Source organism: Battus philenor, unplaced genomic scaffold, assembly GCF_028537555.1.
Source record: "Battus philenor isolate CCGP_79_NKW_IND1 unplaced genomic scaffold, ilBatPhil1.0.hap1 SCAF_10, whole genome shotgun sequence".
Lineage (NCBI taxonomy): Eukaryota > Metazoa > Arthropoda > Insecta > Lepidoptera > Papilionidae > Battus > Battus philenor.
The window spans coordinates 2,511,057-2,527,100 of NW_027181662.1; the positions used below are offsets into that span (position 1 = coordinate 2,511,057).

The 16,044-nt window shown below is 37.3% G+C and overlaps 5 protein-coding genes across 5 annotated transcripts; 2 read left to right on the forward strand and 3 right to left on the reverse strand.

Annotated features, from left to right (window-relative positions):
- The first annotated feature begins 1,359 nt into the window (after positions 1-1,359).
- LOC137926623 (trypsin eta-like) lies at positions 1,360-2,226 on the forward strand. Its single transcript, XM_068770293.1, has one exon. The coding sequence runs from the start codon at positions 1,360-1,362 to the stop codon at positions 2,224-2,226; it is 867 nt and encodes a 288-aa protein (XP_068626394.1).
- Positions 2,227-5,295: 3,069 nt separating this feature from the next.
- On the reverse strand, positions 5,296-6,505 carry LOC137926634 (chymotrypsin-1-like). The gene is made up of 2 exons (XM_068770305.1): positions 5,702-6,505; positions 5,296-5,445 (listed from the first exon to the last, which is right to left on the reverse strand). Exons 1-2 carry the CDS (start codon positions 6,503-6,505, stop codon positions 5,296-5,298), a joined length of 954 nt encoding a protein of 317 aa, XP_068626406.1.
- Positions 6,506-8,622: 2,117 nt separating this feature from the next.
- Positions 8,623-9,926, reverse strand: LOC137926645 (transmembrane protease serine 2-like). The gene has a single exon (XM_068770316.1). It carries the CDS (start codon positions 9,493-9,495, stop codon positions 8,623-8,625), a length of 873 nt encoding a protein of 290 aa, XP_068626417.1. The 5' UTR covers positions 9,496-9,926.
- Positions 9,927-10,631: 705 nt separating this feature from the next.
- On the reverse strand, positions 10,632-11,048 carry LOC137926653 (uncharacterized). Its single transcript, XM_068770326.1, has one exon. The coding sequence runs from the start codon at positions 11,046-11,048 to the stop codon at positions 10,632-10,634; it is 417 nt and encodes a 138-aa protein (XP_068626427.1).
- Positions 11,049-11,646: 598 nt separating this feature from the next.
- On the forward strand, positions 11,647-12,774 carry LOC137924635 (trypsin-like). Its single transcript, XM_068768058.1, has one exon. The coding sequence runs from the start codon at positions 11,665-11,667 to the stop codon at positions 12,547-12,549; it is 885 nt and encodes a 294-aa protein (XP_068624159.1). The 5' UTR covers positions 11,647-11,664; the 3' UTR covers positions 12,550-12,774.
- Positions 12,775-16,044: the final 3,270 nt, after the last annotated feature.

Here is a 16,044-nt window from a genome sequence, read left to right on the forward strand (position 1 = left end):
AAATACAGTAGTCACTTTATCCCATAGACGCCCATAGCAAGAGCGGACCCATATGGGGAAGTTACCATAATCGCCATGCTTGCCGGGTGGGTTGGCGATTGCGGTTTGGTATTATGATACATATAGGACGCTGCTGCCAATCCCTTTGAAACTTGTTGATGAGCAGAAGCAGTCTTTTATAATAAACTCACAAAGTGTGAATTATATATAAGACTGTATTCTAGGAATCGAATCCACGACCTATGATCGTAAGTGTAAGTACTCTACAACTGGACTACCTGTTGCAGAAGCGATGTCCCCGCCCACTGCCACTCAGACTCAGTCAGACGTGCTATTCTTCGAGCAATATTAGTGACCAATTAATTCTCTATTTATTTACATATTTAATGTAAATTCACAAAGATATTTTGCGCTATTTTTAATAATTGAGATACGTTTTCATTAGTACATTACTTTTGCGCCATCTGTTATATTGTCAAAAACAGTAAGTAACTAACTGGCGAGTAGAGCTTAACCCTTAATAGCCTAGAGTTTCAATTTTGATACCAATCTTTTAAACCGAATGTTCACATTACTATTAGTTTTTTTTTATTGGTTGGCTGTACGAATTTTACTGTTGTATAACATTCTTTCCAACGAAATTTTAAATAAAAATCTATCTTTTCCTTTATCTAGACCCTCAAGCAAACACGGTAACATGAAAAAAAAACACTTTTGTAAATCAGGCAATTAAGGGTTAAGTTAAGAGAGATACCGTTGGCGGCGGTGCTCATGATTGTATTTCACGGGAGATACAGTTCACGGAGTAGTAACTTGAAGTATTACAAAGATTTCAACCCTTCCAACGCCTCTTACATTATCTTTAATTTAATTATGGTATATATAAAAGGTATTGGTGTATATACACATACACACTCACACATATATATATATATATATATATATATATATATATAAATGTATATATATATGTAGCCCTTGGTACATCGCAGAGAGTTGGCAGATATCATACATTTAGCTAAAGTTTTAAATGGTTCTGTCGATTGCCCCGAGCTCATTGGTTCTATATTGATACGTGTCCTAAAAATTAATTTTTGTTGCGTGCTCCGCGTGGGTGGGACATATAGTAATGGTATATATGAAAGGTATTGGTGTATATATACACACACACATATATATGAATACCACAGATAATAAAATTGGAACGCAAATTTATACTTTAGTAAAACAAAGAATAATTTTCTATTTAGTTTTCAGATAAAATTTTACGTCGTTCAATAAAATAAAGTTATAAAGAGAGAACACTTTTATTACATTTGTATTATAACATATCGTGTACTGAATTATTTCGTAGCAAAAATGCTTGTTTTTTTCTTATTGTTCGCAAGTGATTGTTCCGCTTCAAAATCGTCTTTGAGAATTTACGGAGGAAGGGACGCGAGTCCTGGCGAGTATCCTTACGTCGTACGGCTTGAAATCCGCCGCGTAGCCAATTTTACAAATAATACAATTGTTGCTGAACACGACCACGTGTGTACTGCGTCCGCGCTGACTGCGACGTGGGCGGTCACTGCGGCGCATTGCATCACCGATTTAAGCAATCATTTTCTCGGAGACCCGTGGACTGAGGAGAAACTAATTGTGAGATACGGCCACGTCGATAATTCTGTGTGGATGAATGATACGTTTAGTGATGTCATTTCAACTGTACCACATCCGTTATATACTTACACGTATGGAATGTACAATGTAAAATCCTTGTCGGAAAACGATATAGGTCTTGTCGAAACAACATCTATGCCGCTGAAACGTTTTATAAAGCTAAGTGCCGTTGACTATATGTCCATGTATGGACATGAAGCTGTTATTGCAGGTTATGGTTTAACTACGAAGAGACTTCCGGGAGGAAAAATTATAACTGATGATACATTACAATTGCGCAAGCCACTGCAAGTTCTTTCGGTGATGATAACAAAATGTTCGGAGTATGAGCAGCTTTTGCCGTCTCTTTGCTTGGCACCAAGATGTGGTCACACTGTCATCGCGTGCGGTGGAGATTCTGGTGGCCCGCTTATCCACTCGTCAGGCATATCTGGTGTTCTGTCACTTGCAGAGGGTTCAGGGTATTGCTTACATGAAGCTCCAAAGGTTGTTGGACACCAAGTCGGTGTAATGACACCGATAAGTCCGTATATTGAATGGATTTATAGTTATGTAAGAACTTAAAAAAATTGAGTAGATCCAACCAACCATGGTTATAGAAGTAGCTCGAAGAATTATTTGTCTGACCTGGCAGTCGGCGGAGCGACCCCTCGTTGTGTTGACCACGAGCCGGTAACACCATAGCATAGTCAACTTCGTAGGAAGTCACTGTATGCATGCAAAGCAAGACCGGTCATCGTATCGATATTTCTGGGAAACCTGTACCATGCATCTATTGTCTATCGGCAGTAAAATCTTTGTAAAACGTAAACAAGACAATTTCGAGTGCTGTTTTTGTAAATAAATAAAGTTTTTAACATTTGTCGTTTCATATTTTATGCAGAATCATCAAATCACCGACGGTTGCTATTAAATCGCACACATGTTCGGTTTCTTACAAAGACAGACATCACGACATCATCATTTATTCCTACGTCCTCGTGATGGGGCAGAGAGCGTCCACAGCACGTTGCCATCCTGAGCGGTCTTGAGCCTCGCGCTTCATTTCGCTCCTCGTAATTCCAACTGCCTTCAATTCTGCAGTGATCGTCCGCCACCAGGTTTGCTTTGGGCGGTCACGTCTTCGCTTTCCTTGAGAATTCCATTCTAATGCTTACCTAGGTATGTGATCAGGGTCCCTTCGAAGCGTGTGGCCTATTCTGTTCCACTTGTGGTGTTTGATCTGCTGGTCGATCGGCGTCTCACTGCAGCGTTTCCAGAGGTCTACGTCGAAGACAGTTGTTATCAAAGACTTGGAGCCGACGCGTGATATCTATAACTATAGGTGTAAGGCCGGTTTAAAACGAATTAAACCAATCGGTTTAAAACGAAAAAAACCGTTTAAAACCGAAAAAACCCATTTTTTCGATTTTAAACGTTTAGTGTTGACGACTATGTTTTTCTTAAAATATAAACACATTATCTATTCCAAGCGTAGACATTACCTAGTTAAGTTGAAAAACTATTACCTAGTTAACTATATTGGTTATTTTGAAAAGATTTATCAATCAGTTTCATTCGGTTTAAAACCAAACTCACACACTTGCACTTCTCACGCGGAGAGACGTCAAGATGCAACGTTGCCAGCTCGCCTACTCCACACCACACACACACATACATAGTGTGTTGCGTGCGGACATGTCAGTGTTGCCAGTATTGTAAAAAAATGTTCAATTTTGAATTCAATATAAAGGTACTCGTACCAAATATGCCAAACATTACTAAATAACTAAAATGTAATGAGCTGTTATAAAATTAGATTATTAGGTACCCGACTTTTTCTTGAAAGTAATAAAAAAAACTGGCTAATCTTACACAGTCCACTCGATAACATGATGATCATACAATTTCTTTATGATTTAGGTACATATTTTAATCTATTCTATGTAATATTGTTTCTTTATAATTATAGTACTTTATATGTAATTTACTTACCTACATAGGTATAAACTGCATAGGTAACTAACACAAGACCAAGTATTGTCGATAATGATGTGTAAAAACACTGTTCTTATATTTAAGGAGGCGAGTTTTAAACCGTTTAAAAAGATTTATTTGGGGTTTTAAACCGCCACTTTTGGTTTTAAACGTTTTAAATCGGCTTTTTTACATCTATATCTATAACACACGGTTTTCACATTGGACCGGAATATTTTAAGCTTAACTCTGCTCACATCAGACATCACGACATAGTAGTTCTGAAATCGCTTCTCCACTAGCAGCGAATTTTTCATAACTTACTTTTCTTAGATATAAGTTACTCCTTTGGAATGACTCTTGCGTCTATATCAGTGATTCCCAAAGTGGTCTATATCGACCCCCGGGGGTCTGTAACAACCTACAATAGGTCTACGTCAGCGAAAAAAAAATTTTGGGGGGTCCATGAAATGAAAATGGGGGTCCACGATAGTCGATCTCAACACATACACTGATAGTACCTATTTACTTACTCCATACTATCTTATAATATCAAAACATTTACATTATTTATAAAAGTACCTATGATATATACCAATTGCAAAGTATCATCAGTTACAATTTTGTCTCCGGGTAGTGTCTTAGTTGTGATACCGAAACCGGCGAAAATCGCTTCGCCCATATATACTTACTTATATTCAACTTATATTCAAACGCACTTAGCTTTTTGTAATTTTTTAGACTCATTGGAGTCATTTGTACTAGACCAATATCGTTTTTCATCAAGGATTTTACATTGTCCATTCCACCCGTGTAAGTATATAACGGGTGTGGTACAGTAGAAATGATATCACTAAACGTATCATTCATCCACACTGAATTATCAACGTGGCCGTATCTCACAATTAGTTTCTCCTCAGTCCACGGGTCTCCGAGAAAACTATCGCTTAAAACGGCGATGCAATGCGCCGCAGTGACCGCCCACGTCGCAGTTAGCGCGGACGCAGTACACACGTGGTCGTGTTCAGCAACAATTGTATTATTTGTGAAATTAGCCACGCGTTGTACTTCCAGTCGGACAACGTATGTATATTCTCCAGGGTTTGCGTCGCGCCCTCCGTATATTCTCAAAGGCAATTTTGCAGCCAAACCTTGACTTGTAATCAATACGAAAAATATTAACATTTTAACTTTCATATGATTTAGGTAGAGATATTTGAAAATGTAAATGTGATATAAAATATAAATGTAATTTATTTATGTAACCTTTTATTGCATTAGGATATAAAACAGTATCTTTTAATTTAAAAAAGTAAATAAGACTTTCCACTCTTTCATACAAATAAGTATACTTTTATTGCATTACTACTGACAAGGAATTGAAATTTTCAGTACACTTCGATATTAAAGATCAATCTGTTTTGATAAATTCTAACAAAAACAAAATATATTTGAGGTATTTATGTAAACAATTAACTTCGTTTATAATATTGGTAAGAAAGATATTTAAACAAAAAAAAAGTAGTAAAAATTTTTACGGTGTTAATATATAAAACATTAAAGTTCGTTTATTGGTATTGTAATAATATTGCTACATAAAAAACCGCCATATGTGGGGATTCCCGCGGACGTTGTCACCACGCTCCACCGTTTGCTCGTCTCGCCCACTCGTCTCGCTCACTCGCACGGCGTGCAGTATACGCGCTCTTGCTTGCGCCTCGGCTCCCTGCCGAGCAGCACGTACGCCCGCCTGCTGTTGCAGTTCTCGAGAGTCGGATTTGAGCCATGGTTCGATGCGCAACCGCGCGTAGGCGAATTATTCATTTTCTGCGCACAAATTGTTTTAATAATTAAATAAACGTTTTTTCCACATCACAGTATTGTATTGAAAATGGAGTTTTGTTAATAATTCAGTGTAATTTTAAACATTTGTTTGTGTGAACATCGAAAGAATTTCTATCAAAAAAAAAACCACTTGCTACAAAAGCACATATTTCAATTATTTAATTTGAAAATGAGTTAAATTATCTAAAAGTGACTCAAACCAATAGTTTCGTATTACATAAAATATTTATTTCATTACATAGCTGTGAATCCATTCAATGTAAGGACTGATAGGAATTATTCCACCAGCGTAGTGAACTAAAGACTTCGGAGCGCTATCCATGCAATGGCCTGTACCTGGTCCTATTGATAGAACACCCGCTATTCCTGACGGGTGTATGAGCGGGCCCCCAGAGTCACCACCGCATGCGGTGACAGCATGTCCACATCTTGGCGCCAGGCAAACAGACGGCCGTATATTCAAACCCTTTACGCATTTTGTTATCATCACCGAAAGAATTTGCAACGGCTTGCGTAGTTGTAATGTATCAGTTACGATTTCACCTTCTGGAAGTTTCTCCGTTGTAATTCCAAAACCTGCAAAAATTGCTTCCTGTCCGTACAGAGATAGATAGTCAACAGCACTAAGCTTTATATAACTTATTAGATGCATCGGTGTCGTCTGTACAAGACCAATATCGTTCCTTGATACGAAGTAATCGTTGAACGTCCCGTCTGCTATTATAAACAATGGATACGGTACAGTTGTGATCACATCACTAAACGTGTTATTAGTCCACGTGGAACTATCAACGTGTCCATATCTAATGACAAGCTTCACCTCAGTGTAATGGTCTTCAATGTAGTAAGCACTCAAGTCAGTAATGCAATGCGCTGCGGTGATCGCCCACGTCGCAGACAAAGCTGACGCAGTGCACAGATGATCGTGTCTAGCTACGAGCGTATTGTTCGTAAAGTTAGCAAAATATTGTATTTCCAGCCTAACAACGTACGGATATTCTCCAGGGCTTGCGTCGCGACCTCCGTGAATTCTCAGGGGCATTTTTGAAGTAGAACCTTCGCTTATAAGTAATACGAAAATAACTAGCATGTTAACTTTCATGTGTTTTAGTTAGCAATGTTTGAAAATTGAAATATAGTATTTCTTTTATTTATATAGGCTTACTTTATGTGAAAGAATAAAACTTTTATAATTGAACATTACAATCGAATAAATTTATTACATATTTTATTCTTTTTATTATCATTGCCACGAAATTACTATTTTAATACATTGCGCTACTGCTGAACATGGGCTTACAGATGATGAAATAAATTGCATTAAATTAGATGAAGCTTATATTAAAATACTGGGCATCTGTATTAATATATTACAAACATCAAGGTTACTTCTCATTTTTTATTGATTTTTCATGCCAATAACGTTTGACAAATAGCATAATCGGATCTGATATTCATACAGATCCGAGACGTGGTCACCTAAGACGGTCCTCACAGGAAGGCTCAAGGTCACCCAGAAAGCAATGGTACGGGGGGATGGAAAGAGGGCTATGATCGGAATTTCGCTGGGAGATTGAATAAGAAATGAGGAGATTTGCGGATCCGGCGAAGCTATCGAATACGGCAATTTCATTCAGACAATCACTTGGATTGGACTGCGTTACCGAAGAAAAAATAATGTTAAAAATACTATAGATGAAAATTATTTATAAATGTGTAGTCAACTAAACACCCCGAGCAAATGTAACAATAGTCTTGTAACAGGCTTATGTACATGCTAATGCTAAATGTACGTAGATAATTACAATATAACCACCGGGCGTGTTCCACAGAGACACTTGAATTGTTAGTGGACTTTAGTGTGACAGATGCGGTTCGCTCTCAAAATAAACTCGTTAAATATAAACTAAAATTAATTAATACAACTACTACCCATACTGTGTTATAAGATATATCTGAGAGAGAGCGTGGACACGCTGCTGTATTTGATTAGTGCTGGACGCTGCTAGGCTGTCTGGCTTTGACAGCTTCCTTGAGCTCAGGGTCAAGGATCAATAATCCGAATTACTAAAATTAAAAAAAATCGTACGTCAGATGTGACCTTACGTTCTTCAGTTATAGGAGTAAGATGTGCTATTCTTTAAAGGCCTTTTAGCTGAATTTATATCAGAGTTGGGAAAGAATACGTATGTCCTGCGCGTTGTTAGGAGAGGTCGCCATTAGGTCATTTTAGCAAATCTTTCGAAGCATATGACGCGGCGTGGGTTCATGCCTCACAAGAATATTGGAATCTACTATTTTTTTATTTTCATTGGCTCGTGCTTTCCTCAATGTTTATTTGATATTACTTCATACGTCATCGTTTCCAAAATGATAAAGATCGAGATAAAAATAATTTATTTAACATTGGATCTTTCAACAAGACTCTTGTTGATAAACAAATTTTTTGAAATTAATTTTATTTTTGACTATACTCTGCTTCGGAAGGTGTTATAGTTATGAAGAAGAAGCAGAAATAAATTACATAAAGGCACGTTTTAAAAAGTTTTAATAAAACAGAGGATTCCAATCATTTAATATTTGTTTATTGAATTGTCTTTTTAGCAATGACTGTATGTGGAATGCTTATTTCATTAAAGGTTCCTCAATCAACACGCTGCTATCAGCGCCTATATAAGTGACAACACTTATGCGTTATCATGTTTAACTGTAGTATTCTCTAAATCAGAAGTTTTCTTTGAAACAAATGCTCCAAGCGTCGAAGGCAATTAAAGAAATATATTGAAAACGGTGAAATTGATTTTCTTTTTATTATTAACTAAGCAAGGTACTAGTATATAGGTACTTCCGCGAAAAATTTAAATTAAGTAAATAATTATTTACAACAATTGAAGATTTTTATAGGTCTTTGACAAAAAACTAGATTATCTGGAAAAACATATAAATGTTCAAATTTAGAACTCTGTCAAGAACTATAATCTGTGTATAAGTGAAATTGTACTTTTGCGTTTCTTTTCCTTTACCACATTCTTTTACAATCACAATTTAGTTCAGACTTTTTTTTCCTTATTTTTATTAATACTGTTCCTTATTTTACAATTATCTTGTTACTCAGACTTATATTACTGTACTTCGGTTCGTCTGGATGTGTTTCCCAAATTATTTTTTAGACATTACATAGCTGTAGATCCATTCAATATAAGGACTTATTGGGATCATTTCACCAGCATCTTCACCTACATGCAGCGGAGCGTCATCAGAGCAATATCCTGAAGCGGCTGATGTTGATAGAACACCCACTATTCCCGACGGATGGATAAGAGGACCACCGGAGTCGCCGCCGCATGTGGTGACAGTATGTCCACAAATTGATGCCAAGCAAATAGCTGGACCAGAACCCTCTCTCTTCGCGCATTTTGTAATCATCACCGAAAGAACTTGCAGTGGCTTGCGCAATTTTAAAGTATCATCAGTTATAACTTTGCCTCCGGGTAGTGTCTTAGTTGTGATACCGAAACCGGCGAAAATCGCTTCATGTCCATACATAGACTTATATTCAACGGCACTTAGCTTTATGTAATTTTTTAGACTCATTGGAGTCATTTGTACTAGACCAATATCGTTTTTCATCAAGGATTTTACATTGTACATTCCATACGTGTAAGTATATAACGGATGTGGTACAATTGAAATGACATCACTAAACGTATCATTTGTCCACACTGAATTATCGACGTGGCCGTATCTCACAATTAGTTTCTCCTCAGTCCACGGGTCTCCGAGAAAACTATCGCTTAAAACGGCGATGCAATGCGCCGCAGTGACCGCCCACGTCGCAGTCAGAGCGGACGCAGTACACAGATGATCGTGTTCAGCAACAATTGTATTATTTGTAAAATTGGCTACGCGGCGGATTTCAAGCCGTACGACGTAAGGATACTCGCCAGGACTCGCGTCCCTTCCTCCGTAAATTCTCAAAGGCGATTTGAAAGCGTAACATTCGCATGAAAGCAATACCAAAAACACTAACATGTTAACTTAAATGTGATTTATTTAACAATATGTGAAATAATAAATTTATGCGCTGTGTTTATATAACCTCTTTTATCAAAGATTGTTAAAATTTATTTTCATATATGCAACCTATGAATATTAAATGAATTTTATTTTTATATGTTTGTCATCATTGTTGTGAAATAATACTTGAAAATAATGCGACAATACTCTGGAAATATTAACTTGAAGGCCTCGTGGTACTTTTTAGTAAATATGATTTAATTACATATCCTAGCGATCGCGGTATTGAATTCTGCTCAGTACACGAATTGTACTTCTTTCTTCTTCTTTTTTCAGCCCATGGACGCCCACTGCAGGGTTAAGGCTACTTCCAAAGATCGCCACGGTTTTGCGCGGCCATGCAGTGACTTCCTACGATCATAACTATGTCGTCGCTTCACATAGTAAGGGGCCTGCCCGCGGCGCGTCTACCGGCTCACCTTTCTGTTGTATTGTATTGTATAACAAAAATAGTCCATGCCAAATAAAAATATAGAAAAAAAATGGTACGGTGCGGATATTGAAAGAGAATAAAACTACTTGGCGAAGAGGTTATTCCAGACGGAATGCCTGTATTTGCAAAATATCACTAAGGGTTCTTACGCTCGCACCCTGGTATCACAAAAGTATGATGACCATTGCAGCGACGTACCCCGAATCGCGCAGGTCGTTGCGTCTGCGCAACTCAAAGAAAACCGTCTAAAGCAGTGGTGTTACTAAAAACGCATCGGTCGTTGCGACGACACTGATTTCTTTCAAACCAGGCCAGCAGTATAAAAGAAGATACGTCGAAGACCGCACTTCAACTTGTCACTGGGCAGCATCACAGCAAGATTCACTTCGTGTATCTGTTTGCGGAAAAGATTAGCTTTCCCAGTCATACAGCATACCTTTTTGTACCTGAAAAGATGTTACTCGTTTCCTCTTCATAAAATAACAGACAAGGAGGTTTGGTGACCATGTCGTGCTTATGGAGTCTTAAGCTGTGTTAGGAATGTGACTTAACCTGCATGGCTGCTATAAAATCTCTATTTGTATTTGGCTTACATGATACCTCCCAGTATATGGCACAGTGATCGCTAGCGGTGTAAGTATCCGAGATCTCCCAACTGCTATTTCCTCTTACTAGTGTACTGCTGACGATAGCGAGATCCACAAATGAGCATGAGAAAATCTCCAGCTATAGCTACAGGGGAGCACATTCGGGCATCCTCCACTAATTTGGCCAGGAACTCAGCAAACTTTTCGTGTGTTAGGCTAGGTGGTGCATAGCAACCGTAGCAAAGTATTCCATTAAATTTGGCTCTTACAAACCCAGAACCATTATTTTGGTTACCCTGAAGAGGTTTAGTGCCACATGCCCAGATGACAGCTTTTCCTTCCTTATCGGTGATCCAGTTTAGGCTACTGATGTGCTTATAGGGTTCCGAAATCAGTACTATGTCTAATTTTAGCTCTCGTACAACCTGCATGAGTAAGTCTTGGGCAACCTCACAATGATTAAAATTAATTTGTAGTAACTTGATCATTTTTGATGCTGTCTTAACATCCAAAGTGCTTTTTTAAATACAGGGCAATTACCACAGCCTGCAATGTGAGCACAGTCTTCAGTATTCCCAATGTCAACACAGAGGTAGTAGAGCAGAGATAGAGTTGAGTAGCTCTTATTCTACAATTGACCCAGCCTATCTTAATCTTTTGCCGCTCTGTTAAGGTTCTGGCCTTGTGCTTCTATTCTAATAAAAGACGTAAGTGTAGTGTGTTTGTGTGTGCGTGTGCGTGTGCGTATGCGTGTGCGTGTGCGTGTGCGTTTGCGTGTGCATGAGCGTGTGCGTGTGCGTGAGCGTGAGCGTGTACGTGTGCGTGTGCGTGTGCGTGTGCGTGTGTGTGTGTGTGTTGTTTGTATTGTTAGAATTTATCAAAACAGATTGATCTTTAGTATCGAAGTGTATTGAAAATTTCGATTCCTTGTCAGTAATAATGCAATAAAAGTATACTTATTTGTATGAAAGAGTGGAAAGTTTTATTTACTTTTCAAATTAAAAGATATTGATTTATATCCTAATGCAATAAAAGGTTACATAAATAAATCACATTTATATTTTATATCACATTTACATTTTCAAATATCTCTACCTAAATCGTATGAAAGTTAAAATGTTAATATTTTTCGTATTGATTACAAGTCAAGGTTTGGCTGCAAAATTGCCTTTGAGAATATACGGAGGGCGCGACGCAAACCCTGGAGAATATATATACGTTGTCCGACTGGAAGTACAACGCGTGGCTAATTTCACAAATAATACAATTGTTGCTGAACACGACCACCTGTGTACTGCGTCCGCGCTAACTGCGACGTGGGCGGTCACTGCGGCGCATTGCATCGCCGATTTAAGCGGTCATTTTTGCGGAGACCCGTGGACTGAGGAGAAACTAATTGTGAGATACGGCCACGTCGATAATTCAGCGTGGACGAATGATACGTTTAGTGACGTCATTTCAACTGTACCACATCCGTTATATACTTACACGAATGAATTGTACTATGTAAAATCCTCGGTGAAAAACGATATTGGTCTAGTACAAATGACTCCAATGAGTCTTAAAAATTATATAAAGCTAAGTGCCGTTGAATATAAGTCTATGTATGGTCATGAAGCGATTTTCGCCGGTTTCGGTATCACAACTAAGACACTACCCGGAGGCAAAGTTATAACTGATGATACTTTACAATTGCGCAAGCCACTGCAAGTTCTGTCGGTGATGATTACAAAATGCGCGGAGAGAGAGGGTTCTGGTCCAGCTATTTGCTTGGCACCAATTTGTGGACATACTGTCACCACATGCGGCGGCGACTCCGGTGGTCCCCTTATCCATCCGTCGGGAATAGTGGGTGTTCTATCAACAGGGGATGCTTCAGGTTTTTGCTCTGATGACGCTCCGCTGCATGTAGGTAAAGATGCTGGTGAAATGACCCCAATAAGTCCTTATATTGAATGGATCTACAGCTATGTAATGTCTAAAAAATAATTTGGGAAACACATCCAGACGAACCGAAGTACAGTAATATAAGTCTGAGTAACAAAATAATTGTAAAATAAGAAATAATATTTATATAAACAAAGACAAAAAATAAAAAGTGTGCACTAAATTGTGATAGTTAAGGTATGTGGTGAAGGAAAAGTGGCGCAAAAGTAGAAGATGTAGTAAAAGAACTATTGAAGGATGACAGAAGAGAACACTTATAAAAATGCACTGAAAACTATGTGAAACAAAAGTCCCTGTCGTAGATTTAAAAATGGAGAACGAATAAGAGAAATAAAAAGATTATAGTTCCTGACAGAGTTCTAAATTTGTACATTTATATGTTTTTCCAGATAAATTGGTCTTTTGTTAAAGACCTATTAAAATCTGCTATTATTGTAATAAATTATTTATGGAATTTAAATTTTTCGCAGAATTACCTATACACTAGTCCCTTTCTTAGTTAATAATAAAAAGAAAATCAATTTCACCGTTCTCGATATTATGCTTCTTTAATTGCCTTCGACGCTTGAAGCATTTGTTTCAAAGAAAACATCTGATTTAGAGAATACTACAGTTAAACATGATAACGCATTGGCTTCGTCACTTATATAAGCGCTGATAGCAGCGTGTTGATTGAGGAACCTTTAACGAAAAAGCATTCCTTATACAATCATTCCTAAAAAGACAATTCAATAAACAAATATTTAAATGAGAAGAAACCTTGTTATATAAATGTTACTTGATTATTTTGTTTTCATTTATGCTTTATCTGACAGAAAATCTGTTTATTAAACTTTTTAAATTGTGCCTTTATGGAATTCCTTTCTGCTTCTTCTTCATAACTATTCAAGATAAACGCCGTACTATTTTTTTTTCTGATTTTTATTTGGCATGTACTATTCTTGTTATACAATACAATACAACAGAAAGGTGAGCTGGTAGTCGCGCCGCGGGCAGACCCCTTACTATGTGTTCTTACAGCGCAAAACCGTGGCCATCATCGTAGCGATCTTTGGAAGTAGCCTTAACCCTGCAGTGGGCGTCCATGGGCTGAAAAAAAAGAAGAAAAAAGTACATTTCGTGTACTGAGCAGAATTCAATACCGCGATCGCAAGGACATGTAATTAAATCATATTTACTAAAAAGTACCACGAGGCCTTCAAGTTAATATTTCCAGAGTATTGTCGCATTATTTTCAAGTATTATTTCACAACAATGATGACAAACATATAAAAATAAAATTCATTTAATATTCATAGGTTGCATATATAAAAATAAATTTTAACAATCTTTGATAAAAGTGGTTATATAAACACAGCGCATAATTTTTTATTTCACATATTGTTAAATAAATCACATTTAAGTTAACATGTTAGTGTTTTTGGTATTGCTTTCATGCGAATGTTACGCTTTCAAATCGCCTTTGAGAATTTACGGAGGAAGGGACGCGAGTCCGGGCGAGTATCCTTACGTCGTACGACTTGAAGTATTACGTGTAACAAACTTTACAAACAATACAGTCATCGCTAAACACCACCACCTGTGCACCGCGTCCGCACTGACTGCAACGTGGGCGCTCACTGCAGCGCATTGCATAGCCCATTTAAACCGTATCTTTATCGGAAAACCGTACACCATGGAGAAACTAATCATTAGATACGGCCACGTTCAAAGTTCTACATGGGCGAATAATACGTTTTGTGATGTCATATCAATAGTACCTCATCCATTTTATTATTATTCATTTGTTAATTTTGGTTCCGTGAAATCTAAAACCGGTATAAAGAATGACATTGGTCTTGTAAAAACTACACCGATGCATCTGAAAAGTTATGTTAAACTAAGTGCGGTCGATTATATATTGATGTACGGTCAAGAAGCGGTTGTCGCCGGTTTCGGTATCACAACTAAGAAACTTCCTGGAGGTAAAATTATAACTGAAGATACATTGAAACTTCGCAAGCCGCTGCAAGTTCTTACAGTGATGATAACGAAATGTCCCGAAGGAACACTGCTCGCGCCATCTTTTTGTTTGGCTCCGAGATGTGGTCACACTGTAACCACATGCAGTGGCGACTCAGGAGGTCCACTTATCCATCCGTCGGGTGTAACGGGAGTTCTTTCAATAGGTTTCAGTTCAGGTTATTGCGGAAAAAAGGCTCCGAAGAATGTTGGGCGCCTCGCTGGTGGAATGACACCTGTAAGTCCCTACATTGAATGGATTTACAGTTATGTAAAGACTTGAACAGCCTTTGTAAATAACGATCACACCATTCGAGATATACTTTTCATTTTCTTCACTTTTTAAAATTTTACTTGATATTTGGTGGAGGCGCTTGAATGTATCAGTTGCGTTTATAATAAAGAATCCTATTGATTTTCATTTGTTTTCTTTCACTGTCCATATCCGATTTAAAATAATTTTTTTAATGTTATTTCTCTATTCACTAATTAAAAAATGACTCCGTTTTCTATTACACTAAGCCAACCGGTTTTTTATTCATTGAAATAGGTGTACGTAAAGGATTTTATGCGAAAGGCTTTACTTCGGTTAAACATAACAATTTCCATATGCACACATACATAATAGTTAAGATATTACAATCGAAAGATTACACGAACGGCTTAGAATTGAAATAATTGTAAAATGATATTTATTTATTGTTAATAATATACATTATTGCACACAAGAAAAACAATATACTAAAATAGTAGTTAAAAAATAAACAGGGAGATTTAAGTACAATTAGAAAATAAATTTTCTAATTTCCTTTCCTTTTCAGCCGGTAGACGCCCAATGGCACAGGATTTCCCCAAAGATTGCCACAATGATCGGTCTTAACCTGGCCGTGTCCAATGACTTCACACGATATATATATGTAGATATATATACGATGTTAAAATAAACAAGGAATCAAAGGAATCTTTAGTTTTTAATACTAAAAAGCTTTGTGCAATTAATTAAACAATACATAATAAAAATTATCATTTATAAATATGATAATATATATACATACGTACACACACACACACGTATATATATACATATAGTTCACAAGTTACCATTACATTTCTTAGGTTAATACCGGTGTCATTAACTGTTTTCCGTAGTAAGAAATTGTATTTAAATGTATATATCACCCATTATTCATTGACGTTCTGACAACGCCATGCATCTAGGATACGGTTGCGTAAAGCAATACTCATTGAACCATGACTGTGCGCCTGTTTGTTGGAAATTTATGCTGAATGTGTGTGGACATTAAGATAGTGGTTTAATTGATACTGATGGTGTGTAGAAATAATCAAATTCCACTTTGGGGGACTTTTACTCCTCATCCTTCTACCAATTGATAAGGCCAGATTACTCCAATCGGTTGTACAGGAGTCAACACAGTAAGCAATGGATGAGCCATGAATGCTGACTAGTGTGACTATCATAAACTACCGGCTCTCCAACACTTTGCTCCGGCTGTACAGATCCCGATTAAGCCAGGT

Bases quoted from the DNA above. Each gene is read 5' to 3' on its own strand.
- LOC137926623 (XM_068770293.1), top strand. From the start codon at position 1,360: ATGCTTGTTTTTTTCTTATTGTTCGCAAGTGATTGTTCCGCTTCAAAA.
- LOC137926634 (XM_068770305.1), bottom strand. From the start codon at position 6,505: ATGCCCCTGAGAATTCACGGAGGTCGCGACGCAAGCCCTGGAGAATAT. The intron at 5,446-5,701 runs GTAATGAAATAA...ATTTGTGCGCAG, and splicing joins TTGAATGGATTCACAGCTAT to AAAATGAATAATTCGCCTAC.
- LOC137926645 (XM_068770316.1), bottom strand. From the start codon at position 9,495: ATGTTAGTGTTTTTGGTATTGCTTTCATGCGAATGTTACGCTTTCAAA.
- LOC137926653 (XM_068770326.1), bottom strand. From the start codon at position 11,048: ATGATCAAGTTACTACAAATTAATTTTAATCATTGTGAGGTTGCCCAA.
- LOC137924635 (XM_068768058.1), top strand. From the start codon at position 11,665: ATGAAAGTTAAAATGTTAATATTTTTCGTATTGATTACAAGTCAAGGT.